This window comes from Rosa rugosa, chromosome 7 (assembly GCF_958449725.1).
Source record: "Rosa rugosa chromosome 7, drRosRugo1.1, whole genome shotgun sequence".
Classification (NCBI taxonomy): domain Eukaryota; kingdom Viridiplantae; phylum Streptophyta; class Magnoliopsida; order Rosales; family Rosaceae; genus Rosa; species Rosa rugosa.
The window spans coordinates 25,784,738-25,811,424 of record NC_084826.1 but is presented as its reverse complement, the minus strand read 5'-3'; the positions used below and the strand labels follow the sequence as shown (position 1 = coordinate 25,811,424).

Genomic DNA, 26,687 nt, shown 5'->3' with positions numbered 1-26,687 from the left:
TGAGCTGTCAAATACCTTCCTGGACACTCCTTTAGTAAGAACATCAGCTAATTGCTCTTCTGAGTTTACAAATGGAAAGCGAACAACCTTTCTGTCAAGATTTTCTTTAATAAAATGACGGTCAACCTCCACATGCTTTGTTCTATCATGCTAAATTGGATTATGTGCAATCTCAATGGCAGCTGTATTATCACAATGCAAATCCATAGGCTTTTTAGCTTGTATCCCAGGTTTTTCAAGACATTACGAATCCACAACATTTCACAGACTCCGTGTGCCATACCTCGGAACTCAGCTTCTGCACTTGATCTGGCAACAACTTTATGCTTTTTACTACGCCAAGTGACAAGGTTCCCTCCAACAAAAGTGAAGTACCTAGATGTAAAACGTCTGTCAGTTTTATCACCAGCCCAATCTGGATCTGTGTACCCAACAACTTCCAATTCATCTTTTTTTCTGAAACCGTAACCCTTTACCTGGCGCCATCTTTAAGTACTTCAAAATAGGAAAGACTGCATCCATATGCTCTTCACTAGGACAATGCATAAATTGACTAACAACACTTACAGCATAAGTAATATCAGGTCTAGTATGTGAAAGATAAATCAACCTTCACCGCCCTTTATCAGTTGGAACTTGATCAAGATAGATAGCAAGTCTGTGATTCATCTCAATGGGTGTCTTGATGGGTCTGCAGTCCAGCATCCCCGTTTCAGCAAGTAAATCAAGAACATATTTCGTCTGTGAAAGTGAAATCCCCTTCTTAGACCTTGCAACTTCAATACCCAAAAAATACTTCAGTTGTCCCAGATCCTTCATTTCAAACTCCTTTGACAAATACTTTTGCAATTCATTTATCTCTTTTGGATCATCCCCTGTAACAATCATGTCATCAACATACACAATAAGAGATGTAATCTTACCACTCTTGCACTTGATGAACAAGGTATGGTCAGAATTGCTCTGTCTGTATCCAAAGGCTTTCATGGACTTTGAAAATCTTCCAAACCAAGCACTTGGAGACTACTTCAGGCCATACAAAGACTTCTTCAATTTACACACCTTGCCAATGTCACCTGGGTAATTCTTAACACCTGGGGGCACATCCATGTACACTTCTTCCTCTAAATTCCCATTAAGAAATGCATTCTTCACATCAAACTGGTGCAAGGGCCAATCTTTATTTGCTGCAAGTGAGATTAGAATCCGGACAGCATTAATCTTTGCCACAGGTGCAAAATTCTCCTCATAATCATTCCCATAGCGTTGTGTATATCCTTTAGCAACCAACCTCGCCTTGTATCTATTAATAGTTCCATCTGCATTAAGCTTCACAGTAAATACCCAACGACATCCTACAGTCTTCTTTCCAACCAGCATAGGTACTAGCTCCCATGTTGCATTTTGGTTTACCTAGAGGGACGATGTGAGAAGCCTGGAGGAGGACCTGGTTTGCGTTGGACAGCCATAATAGAAGATTCGGTAGGTATCGAATGCCCCATAGCCTGTTTCTCTTATTGCACCTTGCGAATGTAAGCATAGCTCTGCTCCAAAGAGAATTTAGGTTCCTTGCGCAGGATTTCTCCATGCACCTGATCATACTCTAGGTCAAGTAACATGCATCCGAGACATCGCTGAGGTCTCTTGAACTACAGCTGCAACATTATCATTCTGAGAGGCCACCATTTGATCAATCTCCTGGAACATCGCCACTAACTCATTATAGTAGGTAGGAATAGGCCGTCCATTTTTCTTTGCTTCAAAACACTTATTGTTCAATTCAAAGATCCGGGTTTCATCAGAATCATCATAAAAATTTTTCTCTACAGCTTCCCAAATATCTTTTGCAGTAGGGAGACAAATATACATGTTCATAAGAGAGGACTCCATGGAGTCAATGAGCCAACTTTTCATCTTTTCATTGTCCGTGGCCCAAGCTTCATACTCTACAGAATTTATGGCGGGTTCAGCCTTCACTCCGGTCAGATAACCAACCTTCCCTTGTGCTCCAATGCGCATCCGCATGAGAGGAACCCATATGGTCTAGTTGGATTCATTCAAGACAACACTTGTTGGGAACGCAGAGTTGTCTTGTTGGGTGGTGTAGTGGTGATGGATGACTTGTGAGGATGGCACCATTGCCTTCTCGGGTTTGACTGTTCGCCTTCAATTACAGGTCCGGCCATTAAGGAATTCAGGATTTTTGCAGGATTGGGTTTTCTAGGGTTTCAAGATGGATCTGAATTTTTTTTTTTTTTTTTTTTTTGAAAAAAGGTAGGGTGATGGTGGTTTGGAATTCAATGGTGGTGGTACGCATTGGTTTGTGGTGTTCTTCAGGATTCAAAGGATGTAGTGCAAGTTCAAAGGATTGAACCTGGCTTTGATACCAAGTAGAAAAGAATACTTCAATTCAAGGTTAATTTGATGATTCTATTCATCCCACAATGAGGGTATATATACAAGTACAAAGGAGTAGTATAACTCTAATAAGAAACAATCTTTCCATAAATACAGGATATCCTAATTAAATAAAATCCTAATTATATACAGATTTACAGCGATTCTACACCACCATAGGCCTCTCCACCGGTCTTGATTGTCTTGCCTTGAAGTCCTCCAGCGATCTGTGGTAGCTTCTCCTCCCTTCTCTGCATCTACGCGGTAGTGGAATGAAAACTCAATCCGATCTCAATTTTTGGTCAACAGCAAGTTCTCCCTCCTCCAGCCACTTTAGATCGAGCCGCTAGCCATTCTAGAATCCCCAGGAGATGCTGATCATGCTCCTTAAGTGGTTTTAACAGAAAAGAAGCATGGATGGAGAACTAAGCCAAATCAAAAAATGGTGAAAATCTCCAATCTATCTACTGTTTATGTAATTTCCGGCTTATTCGCTTTGATTTAGACTTTGTGCTAGTTGTGAATGTTATTGGGCATATTGTTAGGAAGAGATTAGCATAGGTTCCACTACCCAATTCGAAGGTGGACGGCGGCGCTTGGCGGTGGCTTCCGACCACTTCAAGGATAGGTTTTGTTCCTGATTTTGATCTACTCGTCGATACGAGTATTTCGATATAAAATAAGTAATTTTTGGAGATTGTACATTATGTTATGGATTTTAGGGTTTTTGATTCGATCGGTTTTTGATCCGTGAGGATTTGGCTATTCAATCGACTTGTAGTTTTGATATATTGATCGTATAAGTATTCTGGAGACCTTAGGTGGTCTTGGGCGAAGTTTTTCCTCGATTGGCGTTACTTTCAAGGTTTTAATTCAAATGGGGGTTCGAAACTTAATCACTTTTTATTTGTGTACTAAGTTGTGACGTATATTACTTAGGTGATTGATGGAGCGTATTCGATACCTTATCTCTGCTGTAAGAGAAGATGTAGCGGGATTTAGAGGTGAGTAAATCTCACATGGTTCATTTACGAACAGAATTAGTTATTATTCGAAATTATGTGATAAATTGTAAATCGTTTTCGGAAATGAATATTTGTTTTAAATAATATGAACTCAATCGACTACTGTTCACAAGACTGCGGTTCACAGGTATGTAAAATGAGTTTTCAAGTATAAAAATGATTTTCTCTAGTTTTGTGATCGTGGACTATAGTTGGTATTAGTATCATTCCTCAGCGGATGACTATGTGTGTGTGTGTGTGTATATATATATATATATATCAAGGTTCGAAAAATCGCTAGGCGCTAATCGGGCGGTGGGCTGGGGAGGAGCGCCCAGGCGCCTAGGCGGGAGTCTAGGCGGCGCTTAGGCGGTTTTGTATTTTAAAATTTTTATTTATTTTTATATCATAAAAATATATATATATATAAATATATATATATATATATATACACACACACACACGAGTATATATAGCCTAATATATGAATACTTATTATAACTTATAACTAATAAGATATTCAATAAAATTATATTTTATTCCAAGTTTCCATGCCCACAAACAAAACTAGTGAATTAAAAGAGGGAACATAGGGAAGAGTATTCTCCGTCAAAAAGAGAATACATGAAAGACTAAACATAAAAGTTACCTCTGTCCCTCCCACTCCCCCTCTCTCCTCTCTGTCTCCATTCTCCAACAAATATTTATATAATTTGTATAGGAAACATGGAAGCCTTACACGCCACCTAACATATTCAAAATTTCAATATTCAATTATTCTTCTAATTATGCAGCCACTTGCACATTTATCCTCTCTCTCTCTCTCTCTCTCTCTCTCTCTCTCAGCAATGTTCATTGTCATCTTTTCTTCCTCTCTTGCCCAAAACCAGTAGCCACCACCCTCCACAGTCTCATATTTCTCTTCATTGTTCAATCACCTCGTGAATTACTTCACAAAAACAAGGTTTCAATTCTCATATTTCAAGATCTTGATTTAAGGGGAAGTTGGGGGTGGCTTGGGGGGAAGCTGCGGTGGCTCGAGGGGAGCAAAGGGAGTTTGAGGCCGAGATAAAGCGGTGGAGCAGAGGCTCGGTGGAGCTGCGGTAGAGGAGTGGTGCAGAGACGCGGTGGCTTGGTGGGGGAGAGCGAATACGAGTTGTGGGGATCGAATGGTTTAGGCGTTTAGCAGATTAGATAATACTATGTTGATTTCCAATTGATTTCCACAGCTCGAGTTGTGGGGATCGAGCTGCCATCTTAATACTTGTTGATTTGGGGTTTCGGTGTCGCGAAAAAAGAAAGAAAAAGAAATTGAAACTCTCCCAGCCGCCCAGCTACCCAGACGGAAGCCCAGGCCGCCTAAGGGACCGCCTAAATCCATTCCGCCTAACAGCTCCGTTTAGCCAATACTTGCCTCGGTCTCCCGCCGCCCAACACCTAGGCGGCCTGGGCGGCCGTTTTTTAGAACACTGATATATATATATACGTGGAATATATATTGATGCAGTTGTTTAATGAGGTGGAATTAACTTGTTTTGTGAATTCGATGTTGCTATTATTGTGATTTAATTTTCTAAGAAAATGAATGAGTTTGGTTCTTTTGAATGGAAACAATTATATTATTGACATTTCGTAATTGAGAGTTTTACTTGTTAAATTGTGTTGGTGGTTTGTGGTGTGAAAACAATATTTTGAAATTGATTTCTTTATTATTTTTGGAGATGGGAGTTGAGCTTTGAAAACAATATTTGTTGCAATCGAGTTTATTGTTTTGGAAAGTGTTGAGGTTGTTTAACAATTTGAGTCTTGAGAGATTTTTCAAATGTTTTGGTCTTTGTACCGAGGGCCACAGTAGTGAATGATGGTGGGTTATCAGAACCCTGCCCTTGGTCGGGGTATGGTTATGATTCAATTAGAGCTCTAGTTTGTCTGTCATTGTATGTCATGGGGATAACAAGCAGGTTACTTGCGACTCATGAGTACGTATTTTTAAAAGAGAGTTTGAGGTGTATCCTTCTTTTAATTGTCCAAGGAGAGACTTGATTTCATATTAAATTGTGCGTTGAAATTTATATGATTTTGTCACTTTAGTGATGTATGTTACCCTTAAGAGGTAAGTTTGTCGAGTTTTGAAAACGAGTCATTTTGTGGGATCGTTTTAATGGAGTTGAAATGGTGATTTATGTTTCATTTAAATTGTTTGATTTCATAATTGATTTATGTTTTACTTTGAGTCGTTTGATTTTAATGTAATCGATCTCCTGAACTAAACTATGTGCAGGAGTTGCTATGATTTGAATTATGTGATTTTGGGTGATCTCCTGAACTAATTTCTATGCAATGATTACTAATTTCTACCTAGTGTGATTGTATGTTTGGTTATGTTTTGTGGAGTTAAATATTGTTGCTTTGATTTATCTCATGAGTTGAGAAATTTTAAGCATGCGTGATGTGAGTCATTTTATTTGAGTTTACTCATACAAGCTTAAAAAGCTTACCAGGTTTGTTGTTGAAACCCGGTGCACTATTCCATGGTTTAAGGGTTTTACCTACAGGTCAGGGTAACCAAGATTTAGGTCGTAGCTCGTTGACATAGCAGTTTTAGGTTTAAAACCTATTTTGTTTATTTTATTTACTGCTGTTTGTAGTATGCTCTTAGTGAGCGTTTACATTTACCTTGATACTTCCGAGCTTATGTAAACACTTGGTGATTTGATATTTGACTCTAGTGATTGAGTCTGTATTAACCTTTGTGGTTTCAATTCGTTTATTGTTTAACTTAATTGGAAAAAAAATTCTATGTTTTTGGGTGTTTCGTTGAGTTATCACGTTTCGGATTCCAATTTCTTTATTCGAAATTCGGGGCGTGAGAGTTCACAAAAGGTATTTTTGGTGAAAAGTCATATCTCTTCAAAAGTCACCTTACATCTATAAAACACTTGCTACACCATCTTCTGAAGATCACTTCTTGAATTCATCTTTCCTCCTCTCCTTTTATATATGAGTCTTTCCTAGTGTGATAAAACCAATTGAGTCTTTTCAAGAGAGAGTTCATACACAATCTAATTTTGCTGTTCTTGAGGTTTGGAGTGCTATTACCATAAGAAGAAGGTCGTTGTATCCTGGGAGACGTTTGCCATTGAAACCTTTAAGCACCAATGAGGCGGTGATTCCGTCTTAAGGACATAAAACCAAGTTCTAGACTCAACCATATTATTTAAGGTTTCCTAACTTTTATTCGTTTTGGATTGTTTAGATTTATGCATTCAATTTAGTATATTATTTGCATAAATAATTTCTTAATTTTCCTATTAATATAGCAATGTTACCAACAATTAGCACATTATACAGTTCACGAATATTCGAATTATTGGATCGTACTAAGCAGTTTCACAAACTTTTCCACGATTATTGGATAGGCCGGTAAACAGATTTACTATAGCTAATCGAAAGCAGATGAAATGACATGTGGTTTTAGCCTTTAGGGCTAACTTTTGGGATTCCCAGTTAAACTTATTTCCTAGTCTTTACTACGCTACTCAATCTTGCTTGGTCCTTCCTTAAAGGGACACACTATTTCTTCAGTTCCTGAGGAAAATGAAGACCCCTTAGGCCAGCTTGATATAGCTAGCTAGGGTTTGGCATTTTATGTGGACTTGATCAATGGATATTGCAGACTCAATAATGCATATAGGACTGCTATTACATACTGCTTGGAAAGTACCTCCACTTGTTCATGGCGAACCCACTCAAAACATATCCAGTGAATAGTGAAACCATTTCGTAAACACCCTTACCGCAGAGAGCGAGGTAATTTGTATTGCTCTTTTATATTTGGATTTTTATTTTTCATGTTAATCAATCATCAAATATATGCAAATTTAAATTTAAATTCTGAATTGCAAAATGTCACTAAGGTTTCAGATCTGTATCGTATCAATCCACAATTGTGTGCTTCAATTACAAAGAAAAAAACTGATATGCGTGTGCATGTGCAGTCTGAAACTGTAAAAGTTCATGTTGATCTAAAAGGCTCATAGAAACATGTAAAGCCCTTCTGGATAGCCCATGCTACCATCTTAGTAGATTTTTGTTGCACGAAGACAAGTCGTGGAGAAGAGTTTCATGGAACTTCAGTAATTCCACAAAGATGACTAGATGAGTGGTGCAAATTCATTCAAATTAATGCATGTCTCTAGACAGTTTCTGTGGAGGAATATATGGCATGGTCCTCTCTCTCTACTCGAGTCGCTCATCTGTACGTAGGCTCCATTATTCAACAAAATTTAATTGTGAAGACAAGATGACTAATTAAGTTAAGGAATTAGAGGCTTAGAGCTAGCTAGCTAGGCATGCAAATGTCATTTAGGTTTGCAGTATTTGCGTCATAAACTAGGAATCAGTCCACACTACCACAAATGTGGCCTAAAGATACTAATATTTACACACTTTTGCAGTATTGGTGTGTGAAATGGAAATAGTAAGCCACCGTTGTGAAATTTCGGTAGATAAATTATGGTCACACTGTACAACAGTGTGAAAGTGAGAAAATGGAGATATTTATAATTTAGTAATAACTCACTATATCTGATATTGGTGTCAAACCCGGTAATGGAGCTGACACACTTGCCTTTATCGATTTTGTCAATCTTTTATAACCGTCGGATTAGTGATGAAGAGCTGATCGACGATGAGAGAAAGCTTCCTTCAATATACCCCCTTCACTCCAGAGTTGAAACCTAATCTATTAGATCTGGAGGTTTCTCCTCTCTCTCTCTCTCTCTCTCTCTCTCTCTCTCTCTGTGTCTCCAGACCAAAACAAGATCGATCTAGTTTTTTCTCCCCTCCTTTTAATTTTCGATCTCTCTCCTCTCTAGTGTTTTGAATCTTCTGGGTGACTGTTGCAGTAAGGAAAAGATCTCGTCTCCCATCACTTAGCACTACAAAGAACTCGAAGCCGCCATTCACTTGCTCCAAGCTCTGTGTCGAGGTCCAAAATGGCGTTAACTTTAAGCCAAGGAGGGATTCTCGAGAAGAACGGCTCTCCGTTTGAAGCCTTCAGCTTTGTTTCATTTCTCTCAAGATCTGACCCGTTGCCGCTTAATCTCCAGGCCTCGATCAAAAGTTAGTCGAGGTTAGAAGTTGCTTGGATGTTGGTCAAATAAAAAACCCAAGCTTGAGCCCTTCGATCTCTCTCTCTCTCTCTCTCTTCGTCAAACCCTAAAATTCCATTCTCAGATGCCAAGTTCTCTGGCAGTCTAGTTCCTATCGAATCTATGCCTTATCTTCTCCAAGGTAGTTCCTATTCCAACTCTTCCTTGTTCTCATTGTTGTTTTTTCTGAATTTGATCTATTCTGATTTGGGTTTTTTGGTGTAAAATGGACCCAGATTTGAATGTTATAAGCATTTTAGTGAATATAGAGAAATTATTGATTTGTGCAGGGTTCGTAGACAAAAGAATGTGGCATCCCTATCAAAATCTTGTGAGTGATGGTACTTTTAATCAGCTTCTACAGCGTGGTGTTTCCTCAGACCAGCTTTACGATACCATTTGCAAGCAGGTTGGTTCTTTTCCTTCTATCCTTTGTCTTGAATTGTATGCCTGGACAGAAAATAGTGCGGCAAATATCACTCATATTGTTTAGTTTTCTGGTACAGATAACACTCGCTCAATTAAGGAACTATGATCTTGTTTAAAACTCACTCAGGTTCTGCTTCATTGATGTTGCCTCGTTTAATCAGCACACTGTTGAACATAAGATGTGTGTGTGTTTCTTGTTGACTCATTTAGATGTCTTGTTCTCAACCTTAAATTCTTACTGTACATTTTACACCAATTAATCGCCCAACCTTACAATACAAACATTTCAGACTTTCTTTGACTGGATAGTGGCTTTGCTCAACGTTTAGGATGTAAACATTATGATTAAAAGACATGGTGAAAATTCTTTAGGCTAATAATATCAAGTTACTTGCAACATCTTTTAAATTTAAGAGACCGATCTGATCTGATCTGATCTTACTAGTGAAGACAGAGATAGGTTGATTGAAGATCTGGTATTGTTTTTCCAACCTTATTCTCTTCTTACAAAACAATTTTACTGGGGTGAGGGTGGTTGCATCTTAATGACATTGATATATTCTCTAATTTTCCTTATGATTTATATTTAACTCTTGCTTTTATAGGTGCGAGATATAACTTATATATGGCAGACAGATGAGCTTAGACGTCATAAACCCACACCAGTTGATGAAGCTAGGGTAGGTAAACCACTTCAGCATTAGAGCCATTGATTTTCACATGCTTTGGCTCTTTGAAATTGTGTGTATCTCTTACAGACAATAAAATTGTATATATTGTTTACCACAGGTTTGAACATTGTGGAGCAGTCCCTTTGGAAAGCTGTACCTCATTATTTACATCGTGTCAGCAATAAATAAGGTTTGTCTTCAAATTCGTTTCTGGGATCGATTGATCTGTTTCTAGTTCTTTATATGCATAAGTTTCCATGTCATTCAATATTGTTGTCAAATTTGAAACATTTGTAAATCTTTTCCACCAAAAAATTAAATACCTTATGTAAGGCAGAGTCAAAGATTTTTAATGGAAAGCATATACTGTGAACAATTTTAGCTATGAATGCTATTCGATTTCTTTTCTTTGGTTTGATGTTGTTGTTGAGAATGACCTAATTTTGTTTCCTATTATTGAATTGAATTGAAATTCTGCTATCGTTGTCTTGACTCTCACCATCACCCTGCAGGAGTCAATCATTAAGGAGATAACCGAAAACCCTTAATATGCTGCTGGCAAGCTGCTATTCTCCGCTCAATGTACCAATTACACTGTAAGCCTTTAACTGTTGGCATCTTCTCTGTGATAATTTAGAAGATTTTCCTCTTTTTGTCTCTGCACTCTCAGAAATGCATATATTGGTTTTTACGTTTGACTCTAACTCTCAAGATAATTTGAATACTATGACAGTGAGCAGTGGCTGACATGAGTGATTACTTTTGAGCATTTACAGAGGCATTATTATTCTTAGTTTAGACCTTCAGCTATGCTGCTATAACTAATGTTTAATAACTCTAGCCAGGAGTCAAATATTCTCTTTGACATAGCTTGACTGGTTAATGGGGCTTGAGGTCCAAATAGATGGTGTTCCCCTTTAAATTTGGTAGAAAGCAGAAACAACTACATGCCCACTATGTAATAAAATATTAAATAAGTTATTTACAATAGATTGTGACAGTTTTTTCATTGCATAGTTTGTCTGGGATCTAATATTGACTATCATGCTCTTATTTTGGATCAACAGCCAATGGATTTTGAGTTCCCAATGGAGTTTCTTGAGGCTGGGAATGTATACAAGTATGCAAAGAACTATGTTTCTCGGCGATCCGTAAGCTGTTGTTACCACTGCTTGACAGATTACTTGCTTGATAGTACTTGACAGTTTCGTCAGGAGATCATACATATATTAGGTAATCATATAACCATTTCCTTAATCTTGTGTGTTTCAGAATTTTAATTGTTCCACAGCAATAATTTTAGTTGATATCTCATATTATGGCTATGTAACAGTCTTGGCTTGTCTAAATTCTGGAGCAGAGGAGAATCAGGAGTTCATTGGTATCACACTATCATGCCATGGTTTATTATTATTATTTTTTTGAAATAAGGGCCGGTGCGGCTGCCCTCAAGCCTCCATAAATGAAACTGTCGAATACAAGGGGGGGACATTGAGCCTAAACCCCAGATTACAATAAGAACCTAGAGTACATCCTGAAAAGAGATCCAGTGACGACTCTACTACACAATTGTATTCAAAACCACACCAACTAGCAAAGAACTCGCTCCAGACGGTTCTATTTGCTTCCCAGCGGTGACACAACGAAGAGATAACTAGATCTGCAACTCCTATACAGCTACGCATAATGTCCATTCTCACAGCTCTCCTATCATGTTGCCACTGGAATCTACATCCAGTGGCACGAAGTCTCATCCTGCCACTAGGAGGCAGCGACCATTTGACAACGCAAGGAACTCGCCTCCTACCTAGAGCAGACAAGGCACTGAGAGTGCACCCACAGGCACGAGGCCCGACATGCCCTACACGCCAAATGTAGGGACTTATTACTCGCAAAATGCGCAAACCAACTAAACAACAAACAACAGTAAACAACACACTGCAAACAATAACAGTAAAAACAACAACAAAAAACAAGAAGTAAAAGTCCAAGCAGCATGGCCCTGACAGTAAGGCCCAGCCCAACTCCCGCACACCACCACCAACCAGCTCCACCGTCCACCAGGCAAGCCACCAGAGCGCACCACCATCAACCCGCCGCCTTGCACTGAACCGTCGTCGTTGCGCATCACAGCGCCACAACACCGCCACACCACAAAGCCGACCGACCCAGAACCCGGCCGACGTCAAAACCCAGCTCACCGGAGTAATCAGATCCAGATCTCTGCAACGAAATCGAAGATCCAGCCACCGCCTGGAACCCAGCCTCAACCGAGCCGCCCTACGCCTCCGCCGCTGCACCATGTCCGGCCTCACCCACGATCGGAGGAGAACAGATCTAGATCGCTCCGCCCCGATCGAGAAACATCCACTTTCTTCCTTTGCTGTGCTAGGCCACCACCACAGCACCACCCTACAAGGACCGATTAGGCATCCTCTCCCGGACCGAAAAGCAGCGGCAGGGGCGCCGGCGGCGTTCGGCCGGGAGAGATAACTCGCATTCTCTCTCTGGTTTTTTCGCAGCGCGTGAGGCGCGTTCCTCTATTAATAGGGCTTTATCATGCCATGGTTTAAGGCTGCCAAGAATTGTATTTTCTCATTATGTGGTTTGATAAAAATTATTGATATTGTAAATTTTTTTTTTTTTAATTTATAATATTGGTAGTCACCATTATTAAGATGGAGCCACATATTTTATATTAAAATAATGCAAAAATGAAGTCACCAATAAAATGAATGAGATTGCTGGTGGTGATGGGGCCCACAGTTTTCAGTCACCAAAAAAGTGATAGTGGTTTCTTGGGTATATGTCACGGCAGCAACAGAAACCATTAAGTAATAGTGGCAAAGCTGGTGTCTATTGCTATCCCCACACCAATCATTGGTGTCTATAGGATCAACACACACCATTCTCAATGGTGTGTATAGGCCAGTTTTGTGGTAGTGCCATCTATGACACGTCAGATTCACAGAACCTACTGCCGACAGATATATCGACGTCGATATACTTTTTCCATATGTTCATGCCTGGCAGCTTCTTCCGATCCCCGGCCATACTAGCTTTGAATTACGTTCAAGTGTACAACATGTGTTTCTAATTAAAAATGTGTCTGATTTTGGTACGGCTAGGTGTTTGAAGCCTAATTATTCTAATATAGCTTGGAGTGGTAGCATTGGAAGTGATCATGGGAAAGCATCCCGAAGATCACATCTCCTATATAATTTTTGTCATTTCCATCATTAACTTCAACAGAGAAACACTTTCAACTGAAGGATCGATGTATTGGACATACGGCTCTTCGCTCCTAGCAATTCACTTCCTGCGAAAGTGATCTCAGGTGCAAACCTTGCATTTGCATGCTTGTGAACAAATCCACAATCTCGACCAACCATTCATCAAATTTCCCCGGAGTTGTTACTTTAAATATTACACAATTTTGTCAGTCAATGTCAGATTTAGAAATCTGTATTAGCTTCTTTCAATGTAAATATGTCTGCGTTAACTCTTTGATGTTGTAAAGTGTCTCTGGAATATATTCGTTTTGGACTGAAAACATTATCATTTCAAAATCCAGATATAAATATTAATCTCCATTAATTCTAATTCAGGTGCAAGACCAGTTACTCCCAGAAGCTTCCTGTAAATTTGAACTCTGTCTTCTCTTGAATTTCCCTGATCATTCAGCTTCGATCTGTAGCTGCACAATCGTTATTGTCGGCCAGATCGAGCTGTGCACCAATTGATTTATAGAACTGCCTCATCTACCTCCCACTTAATATCTTTACTTGAGATCACGTGGAGTCATGAAGACTAGTTCATTTGCCTGTTCTTTTTCTTCTATCGTTTTATTCCAAGTCTTCTAGCCTCGAAGCAATGTGAGGCTTCTAACATGAGAATTCAATTGTCTCATAAGTTAGGCGGAGGTAGTAGCCAGTACGTGGTGCTCATTCTTGTACGCAGGCATAATAATATCATCATAGAGTCTACCAGATAATAGGGCATTCCATTCAGAAGACGTACAAGGGTGCCATACAATAATATCCATCTTTCCTTATCAAATAATAATATCTATTTGTCCTAAAGTTCGATCATGAATAATTAATTAACTGATATTGAAGATGACTTTCCGAGAAGGAAGCAATTTGATCCAGCAATCAAAAGGTCCACACCATTTGTTACGTACGTATTATGATGATGCATCATAAATCAAATGGTCGACTTATTGGGTTGACTCCGCCAGCGACTTGACTTGGTTACTCACTCGATCACTTACTAGGAGACAACCGCAACTCATGCTTAATGGTTTTAGACAACCATGCACCAATCATTCGTAAGAAAATGAAATTGAATATGTTACGAAAGTTGATAGATCGAGTAGGGACCCAAAAAGGAAAGGAAAATAAAGTACTTAATTAATTAGTAGATTAATTCAATGGAAATGTAGGACTTAAATAGTAAGTCGGACTTCTATATGCCTTCATCTTCTTCTTTGAACATTTTCAAGGGGTAGTAAAACAAGTTAGAATTAAAAGATGGATGACAGTGATGGCAATAACCGTGCTATGCACGTCCGTTTAATTGTAAAATGATTCATAACCTCTCTTACAGATGCATGACTAATGAACATTCAAAATTTCACCGGGATTTTGAACAATTCTCCTTCAAACTTTTAACTTTGTATGCAGATTTCATTGTCCAATTAATGTATATTAATAGCACCAATCATCTACTTCGTAGCTGGAGCCTGCGAAGGAGACAGGTTAATAAGAACAAGTCTTCTCCAACTTTTCCACAGGGGAAGAAACTAGTCTTCTTCATCAACTAATTGTTAACGAAGAAGATTAGTTTTTCTGTTAATTAGGGTTAATTAGATTTAATTGTTACTTAGTCTATTATTTGCATGCTTATGTGATTAAGTGGCCTACAACTGTTTTACACGTGTCTCAATTCTGCTCACTTGTTCACTTGTATAAATAGCTGTACTCTCTCTTGCTTCGAGTTAGTTGAAATAGAATCACAATAATAGAAAAATCTCTTTTCAATTCTTCTCTCATTTTCTCTCTAGCTGTTAAAGAACCCTAGCTTTCACTAATTACCTCTTTCATAAGTCAGGGTTGCAATGCAACTTGTGAACTACGAACTCACACTTTGTATTTATTTGTGCAAATCTGTGTCAAGTTAATGCTCACTCTTGATTAATTGTGGAAATTCATTCATAAATGTCTGATTTTACCGTCAAGAATTTCGTAGGAACAGTAACGCAGACTTAAAGTTTACTCTTCCTTAGGATCAAGGTAGGACTATACCTTCTTTGTAACTGACTGCTACGCTGCTTACAGGGAAATTCTGCACAGAGACTGGATTCACAATAGCTGTTGTGTTCCTTCTACACTTCACCAAGAGTTGATGATGTGGAACAGGGTGACAGACAAAGCAGAATTGATTAAAGTTGATCCTAGACCCTTTCCTATCTCTGCCAATGCAGTTGATGCCAGGTACTACTCAGAGCCGTCTCAAAAGTTTGCAAGATAGAAAATATGGCCCTCTTTGTGTGATTATACATGAATATATTGTTGAAAATTTTTGTTATATACAAACAAATATAAATACATAATTAATTACTTTATTTTGATTTTTTTGTTTTATTTTGGCCCTCTTATCTTATATTATTATTCCACTTCTTTATAAACAAAAAAATTTCGAGAGAAAGAGGACTAAAGCTTGTTAACAAAAATCCATTTACAGACAAAATTACAATTGAAATATTATGAATTATTAATGAAGATAAATACAATACTATCCAAAAGACAGAAATAAATGAAAGAGGGATCAAGGATAAATGTAATATCTACCAGAACAAGAAAATGGACGCAGAAAAAGAGCCCAGAAAATGAAGAAATAAAAAGCAAATCACTTGCAATGAGGAAAATGGGCCCAAAAGAACAAGAAAATGGGGGTAGGAAAAGGGGCCCAAAAAAGAAATAAAAAGTAAATCAGCTGCAATGAGAATTGAACTTGTACTACTAAGTTTGAAAGAGAGCTAATTGCCAACTGAACTACAAAACTTTCAAATAGTGAGGGTCCTTTCATAAATAATATAGATGTACAAAGAAGTATATATAGTTTGGGGCCCTGTTCCATCGCACACTTTACACAGCCTCTAAGCCGGCTCTGGTACTACTTTTAATCAATCACACATTTACAGGTTACTGGCATCAATAACAAGGGCCGCCTTGTAGGGGTGACGGCCTCTGACTTAGCACAATGGGGCTAACCTTAGCCAAAGAAGACCTAGAAAGACATGACCATGCTATTCCCCAACCAAAGCCCAATTAATGGATCGCTTCCTTACAGAGGAAGAAGTAGAGGTCTTCCAATCTTTGTATGACAGACTATCTTCATACTTGGTTGAGAAAGAGGCCTATGATCGAGTGACTACAATGAGTACATTAACAAAGAGATCTCTGACCATGAGGAGGAAGAGGAGCCAATTCAGTTATCTCCTGCTGCCTTGGATGATACTCCCCCTAAGGTCAGAGACCCCACTAAAAAGGTAAATTTGGGAACAGAAGATGAGCCAATGAAAGTGGCGATCAGCTCCCTGGAGCCTGACGAGAAATAGAGGGTCATTGACTTATTGCAGGAATTCAAGGATTGCTTCACGGAGAAGTATGAAGATATGCCAGGCCTGTCAACAAATTTGTATGCCATAAGCTGCCAACTATGCCTGACAAGAGGCCCGTGAAGTAGGAACCAAGAAGAGTGAACTCTGAAACCCAAATCTTGGTCAAAGAGGAAGTTGAGAAGCTGCACAAGTCAGGCACCATTAAGGTGGTCAAGTACAACCAGTGGTTATCCAATATCATGCCAGTTCGCAAGAAAAATGGCAAGATGAGAGTCTGCGTTGACTACAGAGACCTCAACAATGCTACACCCAAAGATGTTTACCACATGCCCGTATCGGATATGTTAGTAGATGCAGTAGCAGGTCATGGAGTTCTATCCTTCATGGATGGAACAGCAGGCTATCATCACATTCTGGTAGCGAAAGAGGACAGACACAAGACTGCTTTTAGATGTCCTGGTTTCACAGGAGTCTTCGAGTATGTGGTTATGTCCTTTGGACTGAAGAATGCATGGGCTACATACCAGCAAGCAATGAACCTGATCTTCCATTAACATACTGGGGAATATCCTAGTGGTTTACATAAATGATGTGGTCGTTAAGTCCAAGAAGTGGGGAGACCATATCATGGACCTGTGAAAGGTCTTTAAACACATGCGCCTTCACAAGCTAAAAATGAACCCAGTGAAATGCATTTTGGTGTCCAGGCAGGTGACTTATTGGGCTACATTGTCCATGAAAGGGGCATTGAGGTGTCCGAGGACAAAGGCAACGCAGTCATCAAGGCCTCATCCCCTCGAACAAATAAGGAATTACATAGGCTATTGAGCAAAATTAACTTCCTACGCCGGTTTATTTCTAATTCTGCCAGTAACATCCAGCCTTTCTCCTCTATGCTGAAGCTATAAGGACAAAAAGAGTTCTTCTGGGAATGTAAGAGACTTTCAATAGAATCAAGGCCTATCTCGCGAGTCCGCTAGTTCTCGTCCCTCCAAGACCTGGTTTCCCACTCAAGCTCTACATTTCAGCGACAGAGCTATCTATTGGTAGTCTGTTAGCCCAAGATGATGAAGGAGAGTAGAACGTGCCATTTTCTACCTCAACAGAACGCTAACAGACTACGAAAGCAGGTACACTTCCGTGGAGAAACTCTGTCTGACGCTTTATTTTTCTAAATGTAAAATATGCCATTATATGTTATCTTTCACTACATGCATTATCGCTCAAACAGACCTGGTCAAATACATGCTATCAAGGCTTATATTCAAAGGCCGAATAGTTAAATGGGTACTGGCCGGCTCATTTGCATTATAGCTCAAACAAACCTGATCAAAAACATGCTATCGCGGCCTATACTCAGAGGTTGTATAGTTAAATGGGTACTGGCCCTTTCATAATTTACAGTATGTTCCCTAAAAGACTGTTAAGGGTTAGGCTATAGCGGACTTTCTCGCACACCACCCAATGTTAGGGGTGCTAGAGGTCCGAGATTTGTAGGTTGCATCAGGTTTGCTCAACAGACTTGATTCGCCATACATACCTGAGTTCGCTCATCTCATGCAGGCGACAATTTCATTGCAACCTTGGGTCCTATGTGTGAGCCCCCGAAAAATTTTATTTAAATTTTGAAGGTAAATTTTCGCCAATAAGATTTTCGCAAGGCGATTTAAGTGACGAAATCTATTTCAGAAATTGTTTTGGTGTCGAGACCACCCATTAGGCCGAAATTTAAACTTTGGACCAATGCTCTTTCATTCGGGCCTAGGGCAAAGTCGCAAAATAATTTAGGAGGTTCCCGACGCACAACGAGTAAAAGAAAAGTTACGAGCCCAAAACCGAAAGCAATTAACTAGGAGAGTTTCGTAATTCCTTGTAAGGGCAAAATTGTCTTTACACACGAGGTATAAATAAGAGGAAGCCCTAGCAGCCTTCTCATTTTTTTTCTGTCTTCCTCTCTCGGCCACGCCTCTCTCTTTCTCCCCCGACCTATCTCTCTCTTCTCCGTCCCTCTGTCATCACCGGAACCACAGTGTCCGGCCACCGCCTCACATCACCGCTACCACCAATCGAAGCACCACCTCAATCCGACCCAAACCCATGAGAGATCGACCCCATGCATCAAACCCCGACCTCTCGCTCCCTCTCTCTTCTGATTCCTTCTGCAACCACCGGAGAACACCAGCTCCGGCCGCCATCTCACCACTCTGCCTCCATCAATCGACGCAGCACTAAAACCCGACCAAAGCCTAAGCCTCACCTTCGACATACACCGCCTGCAGCCACCATACGCGGCCACCACAGTTGTGACGCCACTGCCTGACTCAGCGAGCAACGAGGAGCAAAACCCAGCGAGTCCTCTTCACAGATCGACGCCGCACGACGCCACACGAGCATCGTCGAAGCTCGAGGCTCTGCTTGCCTTCATTCTCCCATCTCCGGCGCGAATCGAGCCAAACCACCACCGTAAATGGAGTCAACGTGTTCTTGTTCGCCGGAACCCTTTGATTCCGATCTCTGGTTCCGCCCAGAACTCTTGCACGCGCCTCACGCGCCGCCGCAGGCGCGTGGACCACCATAGCCACTGTGGACGCCGCCGTGAGCGCCACCAGCTTATCCTGTTCCTCTGGTAAGCCGGATTTTTATCCCTTCTCCTTAGTTGAGGCTTCTAGTTTGAGTAGATTGAACTCTAATAACTTGTTATTTGATTTGGAGAGCTTTGAGGTCCATGGAGTCTGGGAACTCGAGATTTTTGGAGGAGGAAAACTGCTAGCTTAGCTTCGAATTGAGTTGGGTAAGGTAAAAACCAGGAACTCTGTGTTGGATACGAAATTGACTGAGAATGGATTATTGATCCTATTTTTCGTAATAGGGAGCTTGAAGGATTAGGGGTGGTGGAGTGCAACTTCGATGACTTGGCTACTAATTTGGAAAAGAAGAATGGTAAGTGTCTGGGTGTTTGGATCTGTTTTGTAGTATGTTGTTCCTACTTAGTGGAATTCGGGATAATTGGAAAGGATATTAGTATGTGTTGGAAACTTGCCATGGTAGTGAACAAAGATGAAAATGGTTGACTGCTTGAATGTATGGAGAGATTTGGGTTGTCAATTAAATTGGTTTGTCTGTTATTATTTTGGAAAAGTGTTGTTCTGCAAGAATGGACAAATAGAGACCAATTTTGTGGTTTTTGACAAGTTGACTAAAATTGTGTATGATGTGAAAGGAAGTGAGTAATTATAGATGTTGAAAGGGTGTTGATAATGAAAATGGTGGATTTTATTTGATTGAGCTAGATTAGGATATTGGATTAACGTTCATGAAATAAGGTTAAAAATCGGAGTATTTTAGTGTCGCCATATCTCGAAGTTATTGTAAGAATGTGATCATTGGGAATGGCAACTACAATTTATTTGCTAATATTTGTTGATTAAGTAAAAAGGGTCAAACTGGTTGACTTGGGATACATTAAGGAAATAAGTATAATTACCATATCTCGAAAGGAGTCTGAAAGGCGAAATCCTTCGGGAATGGTAATTATTATTTAATCACTTAAGTTTAAAAGCTAAATAAAGTGATGTCAAACCGGTTGACTGAAATTTTAACATGGAAAGAAGTGTGATCACCATCTCCCGAATGAGCTTACTCCGTTAAGTGAATTGTTCGGGAATGGTTACCATTAAATATCGATTTAGAATAAATTGGTGACTCAAAGAAATTGAGCAAATGAGTTATGAATTGAATACTTATCGGATTTGGTTCTTGTTAAAGGATTTGAGCGTGTGCAATTGGATTTGGACAAATGATCGAAAGTCGGGAACGAACACGAACGTGGGCGAGCACTCCAATTCCAGGTAGGGTGAGTTGTCCCTTCCTTGTTAGAGGCTTTTCAGTATATGTAGAATGCTCTACTATGATAGTATGTTGCCTGCAAGAACGTTTTTGGTTGTTCATTAGTCGATGCCTCGTGATTCATGTGTTTTCAGAACTGATAATTGCTAATTGCGAAAACCGAGGCTAGACTTGCATGTTGAGATACTGTACCCTTGTATGTTTATACTTGTGACCTGAAAGTGAATGGGACCTAGACGCTTAGATTCCTAGGGATCCCACGGTGTCGATAACCGTGAACCTCCAGAGGGGGCCGTGCTCCTATGTTTGTCGAGGAAAGATAGTATAGACAGTGAACCAGTCATAGGAGACTCAGGGCCAGGAAATGGACACTTTCGCTACTTGTAGTCAGAAATACTACAGAGTAGTTGGCTGGTTCTCGAATTCAGGACGAACCAGGTCGGTCACTGATTTGTTTTATATTAGCCGGCAAGTAAGTATCTCGGAGCTCCAAATTGTGTGAAGCATACTGCATATGCTTTATAAAAGAAATAAATGTTTGTGGTTGCCTATTTTTAAAAGTATTTTCGATAAACGTGCACAATATTATGTAGTAAATATTTTCAAGTATTATCTTTCAAACCTAGCATGGTTGGGTCGGCCCCTACTGGGCATGCGAGGACGAAAGCTCACCCCTACAACAGTGTGCAGGTTTCGAGGATGTGGTCGGGGAGCATATAGAGGAGGCACGTGCCTGGCTTGGCGTGTTCTTCTTTGACTTTATCAAGAAATAGTTTTGGTCCTTTATCGGATCTTGAAGTAACTTGCTTATTTACTTTCTTACTAATTTATTTATTTATTTATTTCTTACTCGCTTACAAAAAAATTCCGGGAGGCCCGTAACCCTGGGGCGCGTCTCCCATGCTTGTAGTTACTTAGTGATTTGTTTTATTTTCCAAATTGGGCTCTGATTGCAAGCCCAAAACACTTAGCCCATTTCAAATTCTGCTTTTGAAAATGTGTTGTTTGGTTGCTAGAACGACTTGTCCAAGAAAGTGTTTTGTAAACCAACAGTCTGAACCTAAAAGGCCTTGCGATTTCGGGTTGATGAGTTATCGGGATGTCAATCGTGACATGTCGGTTCCTCATTGGCTCGGAGTCGTGGCGCTGTGGGACCCCTATCTCGGGTCACTACACTATGCTTTGATGGCTCCAGAACTAACATGATGGAAAGAGCTGGAATTGTTCTTGAAACCCCATCTAGGGATCGTTTCTCATACTCCTTTCAGCTAGAGTTCCGGTGTACCAACAACCAAGCTAATTATGAGGCCCTCATTATAAGCCTAGAGGTACTTCTGAAGCTCGGTGTCAGAGACGTGCAGGTCTTTGGGGACTCACAACTCTTCATTAACCAATGAGCGAGAAGTATAAATGCATAAGTTTCTCGTTGGCACCCTATTTGGAAAGAGCACTTGAGCTGCTCCTACAGTTTAACGATGTAGATTTGGAACACATTCCTAGCTAGGGAGTTCAACTTTGTCGTTAACGAGCTTGCCCAAATCGCCATAGGCATTACCCTCAAGGATGGAGTTAGCTAATAAACAGATGGACTAAAGCAGATGATGGGGATTTAGGCTAACTTGGTTTAAGGTAGGGCGGTTTTAGGGCTAACTTTGGGGGTTCTGAGTAATCTTTACTACTCGATCTCTCTCTGTCCATCATTCACGGGACACACTTTTTTCTTTGGAATCTTCTTGTGCCTGAACCACTTAAGCTAGAAAATAAGTTCTGTAGGGCCAGCTTGATATAGGGTTTGGCATTTTATGCATGTGCACTTGATCAATCGATATTACGGACTTAATAATGCGTTTAAGACCGCTACTGCGTACTTCTTGGAATAGGGATGGCAAAAATTCCCAGCGGAGCGGATCTCCATTGGATACCCGTCCCTAATGGGGGGAGAATTCGGGGACAAATGGGGAATTGGGATGGGGATCCCCAATCCCCACTATTTAAGATTGGGGATGGGACATGGATGATATTGTGAACCTCATCCCCAAACCCGCCCCAATAATATATACATATATTTAACTTATATATTTTTTAATTTATTTTTTATAATATAAATCACAAATATATATACATTTACTACCTTACTTTAATGGCTACACTTTACTTTAATGGTGTTTTGACTTTTACACTCACTCAATTATGATTTATGAATTTAATCATGTTTTAAATTTATTTGGTGTAGATTTTAATTTTTAAAAAGGCAATGTGAGAAAAAATTATTTTATTTATTAAATTCTTATTAGGGATTTGGGGCAGGTTTGGAGACTTAGTCCCCAGTGGGGATGAGGACGGGGAATCCCCAATATATTTTTATTGGGGATTGGGGCGAGGATCGGGGTCATTGTAGAGAATGACCCCGGGGATGGGGATGGTATTGTGATCATCATCCCCAACTCACCCCATTGCCATCCCTAGCTTGGAAGGTACGTACCTCCAACTGTTCGTGGTGGCAACACTCAAAACAGATCCGGTGAAACCAATTCGTTGATGCCTTTATTCTTGTGTCACTTGTGTGGCAGAGGTGAATAAGTCCACATTCTCCCCTCAACCCCTTTCCCCACTTCAGCCATCCGGTGGACAACGGATCGGATATGTGATTTCAAAAGAAAAGGCCTCGTGTAATACTATTTCTTATAACTCAATAATGACTTGTCATGTATTTTTTCTAATGTGGGATCCTAAATCTCTGATCTTTTAGTCTCTATTCCAACATTTATCACAGAGAACGTTGTAATAGGTCTCAAATATCTCGCTCTTGATATTTGGATTTGTATGTCTGTAAATTGATTGGTGTTAATCAATCATCGCATGCAAATTCAAATTTAAATTTTGAATTGAGAATTGTCACTCAGCTTTCAGATTTGTGCCGTATCGATCAATCCACAATTTTGCCCTTCAATTGAAAAGAAAAAACTGAAATTTATAAAGCTGTAGTCTATAAGTATAACGTTCATATGAATCTAAAAGGCTAGCTCATAGAAACATGTAAAGCCCTTCTCGATAAACCATGCTACTCTCTTCGTAGATTTTTGTTGCACGAAGACAAGTCGTGCAGGAGAATATCGTGGAACGTCAGTAATTCCACAAAGATGAGTGGTGCGAATTCGTTCATGTCTGTCGGCGGTTTTTGTGGATCGGAGGAATATATGGCATGGTCTTCTCCCATAAATTACTGGAGTCTCTCGTCTGTGCGTAGGCTCCACTATTCTGCGGAATAATTGCATGGACTTATAGCTAGCTCGTCATTTACGATTTTATCATTTGCATCATAAACTAGGAACTAGATGGACTATGACCTCAGGCGCGCCATTTAATTTATTGGTTTTTTCCATACGTTCATGCCTGGTCGTTTCTTCCGATCACCGGCCATACTAGCCTAATTTGTTCCAAACTTAAAAAGAGTATAATAAAAAAGGGCAATGATATAGAGCATCAATGAGGCCTAAGATTTGTGTCCTCAAATCTTAGGTATCATGCCAAGTAAGCAAATACAAATTTTATTTTCAATTCCACATAATATATTTTGCCACATGATAATATTGCAACACCAATTTTACCATTTTATACTTCCTTTTAGATGTTAGGGAGTGAATTAATTACAATAATGAATTTAATTAGGTGACGAAAAAAAAAAGATAAGTTATTAATTATGTATTAATTTAAGAGATATGTCTACAAATCCTTTGACCAATATTTTTCTTAATTTAATTAAATTCTTTCCTATAATTTTTCTTTCCAAATAGTATTAATATATATTGAATTAGGTGTCAAGAAATAGGCATTACTTTTCTTTCCAAACATTGATTAATTTCATCCAAAAAACTAGCATTAATAAATTGATTTTGAAAAATAGTATGTCTAAACTAACAGCCATTAATTATCATCTACAATCTAAATATATGGGGGCAAAAAACAAAAAAATAATAAACTCAAATATAACGTTTAAACCCTAGCTACATAAAAAGAAAAAATGAACAAAAGAATATATATAATCGTATGAATATGTATTTTTCACACTATATTTTCAAAATTTACAAGAACCCAACAAAGGTTGAATTCATATACATGTGTCAAGCAAATCTATTGTGATCGAATGTATGTGCAAATCCATTGACTGAATTACATGCAATAGCCACACCCCCAGAAAAAATTGTTATTTAAATCTAAGCATGAGTGCAATGAAAAGAAAAGAAAAAACTAAAATAATTTTTTTTAGAAAGCCAAAATAACATAGTCATTAGATTTTGGAAGGATAAAATGATATTTTTCTCAAGAGTTACATAGCATGATTTGACAAATAGTTGATGTGTGTAGGTGACATGGTATGACACCTAAAATTAAAGCCACAAATTATTTTCCAATAAAAAAAGGCAACGAGATAATCTAACTTGTTGACCAAAAAAGAAGAATAGTCTATAAATCTAGTTCTATAAATATAACTAAACCACAACCTCGATCATCACATTGCAACCACAATTGGCTGTATTTAGGGCAACAGATCGAGATATTCAATCATGATGAAAATCCAAGTACTTCTCTACCTCACCTTCGCCTTCCTTTTCTTTCCAGGTGAACAGACACTTCTTATTTCCTTCGTGTGCTCTTCTTTGTTGCAAGACTGATTAGTGATTACCACACTTTCAGTACTTTTTGCAGTGGAAATTATTTATTTTGCATTTGATTTTTTTCCCCTTAATGCATGCAGGCGGACATCCGGCTACAATTTCTTTCACAAACAAGTGCAACTTCAAGGTCTGGCCAGCAACCCTAACTTCTGATAACAAACCTCAGTTAGCATTGACGGGGTTCGAGTTAGCACCCCAAGCTAGCAATTCCATAGACACTCCGGTTCCATGGAATGGCCGCTTCTGGGGCCGTACCAACTGCTTCACGGACAATTCAGGAATGTTCACTTGTGACAAACCAGGGGATTGCGCATCCGGTCAGGTCTCATGCAACGGAAAAGGAGGAATTCCGCCAGCCACTTTGGTGGAAATTAATATCCCAGCAGGTGGGGGTCAAGATTTCTACGATGTTAGTCTTGTTGACGGCTTCAACTTGCCCATCTCCGTAACCCCTCAAGGCGGTCACGCTCCCGGGGACTGTCGGAGCTCTAGCTGCAGCGCCAACGTGAACGCTATGTGTCCGAGTGAGCTACAAGTAACGGGGGCTGGCGGGAGCGTGGTTGGCTGCATGAGCGCGTGCTTGAAGTTCAATGAGCCCAAGTATTGCTGCACTCCACCTAATGAAAAGCCAGAGACATGTCCTCCTACAGACTACTCTATGAAGTTTAGTCAACAATGCCCTGAGGCTTACAGCTACGCTTATGATGACAAGAAAGGCACATTCACTTGCTCCGGGGGACCTAACTACGCTATTACTTTCTGCCCATAAGAGTCATACACCATATATCTAATATTATGCTAGAAAGGAATTATCACGACAGAGATATCATTTCCTTAGATGTTAAAATAAAGGAATAATCGATCTTTTTGAATCTGGAATTTGACACCCAGCTATTGCCATTATATCATTCATATGATATGACGAAATATTTCGGTTTCAATGTATGGCGTTCATGGTTCCGATAATAGAGAAATACCGGTCATCTTTCTGACCACATCTCAATTCTCACCGCATACAATTTATAATGACTTAATGATAGATGTACGCATAAAACTAACAATGACTTAAGCGTACTCTCCAGTTTGAATCGTATTGTTGTAATTACTTTCGAGTATTCAGAGCTCGCTACTGTATGCACCTTTGTTTTTGCTGGACAGCTACACATATCCATGCATTGTGTCACCTAATATAAATCAAGTCAACGTAGGTCACCTAATATAAATTAACTCAACCTACGTATTTTGAAGATGTAGATTGACTTTGAGCGATTGAGCGTGCTATTACATTTTGAAGATGAAAAGCTTACATAAGCTAGCATTGCCTTGAATTATTTCACAGGTCTATTGCATCTGCGAATTAGTATAGGATGGGATGCTCATACTTCTACACCAAATAATGTTTCATCAGCATTAATACCGTGCCCATTTGTATCTAGAAATTATCAAACAGTTTGAATTACATAAAAATATGTTTCTAATTTAGGCATCAGATCTCTAAATGTCTCTGATTTTGGTACGGCTAGGCTTTTGAAGCCTAATGATTCTAATTGGATTACGTACATTTGCAGGCACATTTGGATACAGTGCTTCAGATTTGGCATAGATAATATGGAATCAAATGAGAAATTGATGTTTTTGAGTGGCCGGTAGCATTGGAAATGATCATAGGCAAGCATCCTGAAGACCTCATCTCCTATTTTTTGTCATGTCCATCAACTTCAACAGAGCAACGCATTCAACTGAAGGATCCCGATGTGTTGGACCAACGCCTAGGGTCTTGCCTCCTACCAATTAAGTTCCTGAGGAAGTGATCTATTGCAACCCTTGCATTTGCTTGCTTGCAAGCGACTTTCAACCAACCGTTCATCAGAAGCTTACTGTAAATT

The 26,687-nt window shown here is 39.5% G+C and overlaps 2 protein-coding genes across 9 annotated transcripts; both read left to right on the top strand.

Annotated features, from left to right (window-relative positions):
- The first annotated feature begins 8,181 nt into the window (after window positions 1–8,181).
- On the top strand, window positions 8,182–11,035 carry LOC133721268 (phosphoenolpyruvate carboxylase 4-like). Of its 8 annotated transcripts, XR_009852140.1 has the most exons (6): window positions 8,182–8,696; window positions 8,845–8,963; window positions 9,589–9,663; window positions 9,773–9,844; window positions 10,167–10,250; window positions 10,722–11,035. XR_009852140.1 is itself a non-coding variant. In XM_062147835.1 (5 exons), exons 1-4 carry the CDS (start codon window positions 8,678–8,680, stop codon window positions 9,841–9,843), a joined length of 342 nt encoding a protein of 113 aa, XP_062003819.1. In that variant the 5' UTR covers window positions 8,182–8,677; the 3' UTR covers window position 9,844; window positions 10,722–11,035. The 8 variants fall into 8 exon arrangements, 1 of the variants encoding a protein (XP_062003819.1); XM_062147835.1 differs by lacking the exon at window positions 10,167–10,250 and having other exon boundaries at window positions 8,791–8,963; window positions 9,589–9,667; XR_009852144.1 differs by lacking the exons at window positions 8,182–8,696; window positions 8,845–8,963 and adding an exon at window positions 8,970–9,110.
- A 13,552-nt stretch (window positions 11,036–24,587) lies between these two features.
- On the top strand, window positions 24,588–25,675 carry LOC133721254 (thaumatin-like protein 1b). Its single transcript, XM_062147820.1, has 2 exons — window positions 24,588–24,745; window positions 24,882–25,675. The coding sequence occupies exons 1-2, from the start codon at window positions 24,691–24,693 to the stop codon at window positions 25,568–25,570; spliced, it is 744 nt and encodes a 247-aa protein (XP_062003804.1). The 5' UTR covers window positions 24,588–24,690; the 3' UTR covers window positions 25,571–25,675.
- The last annotated feature ends 1,012 nt before the right edge of the window (window positions 25,676–26,687 follow it).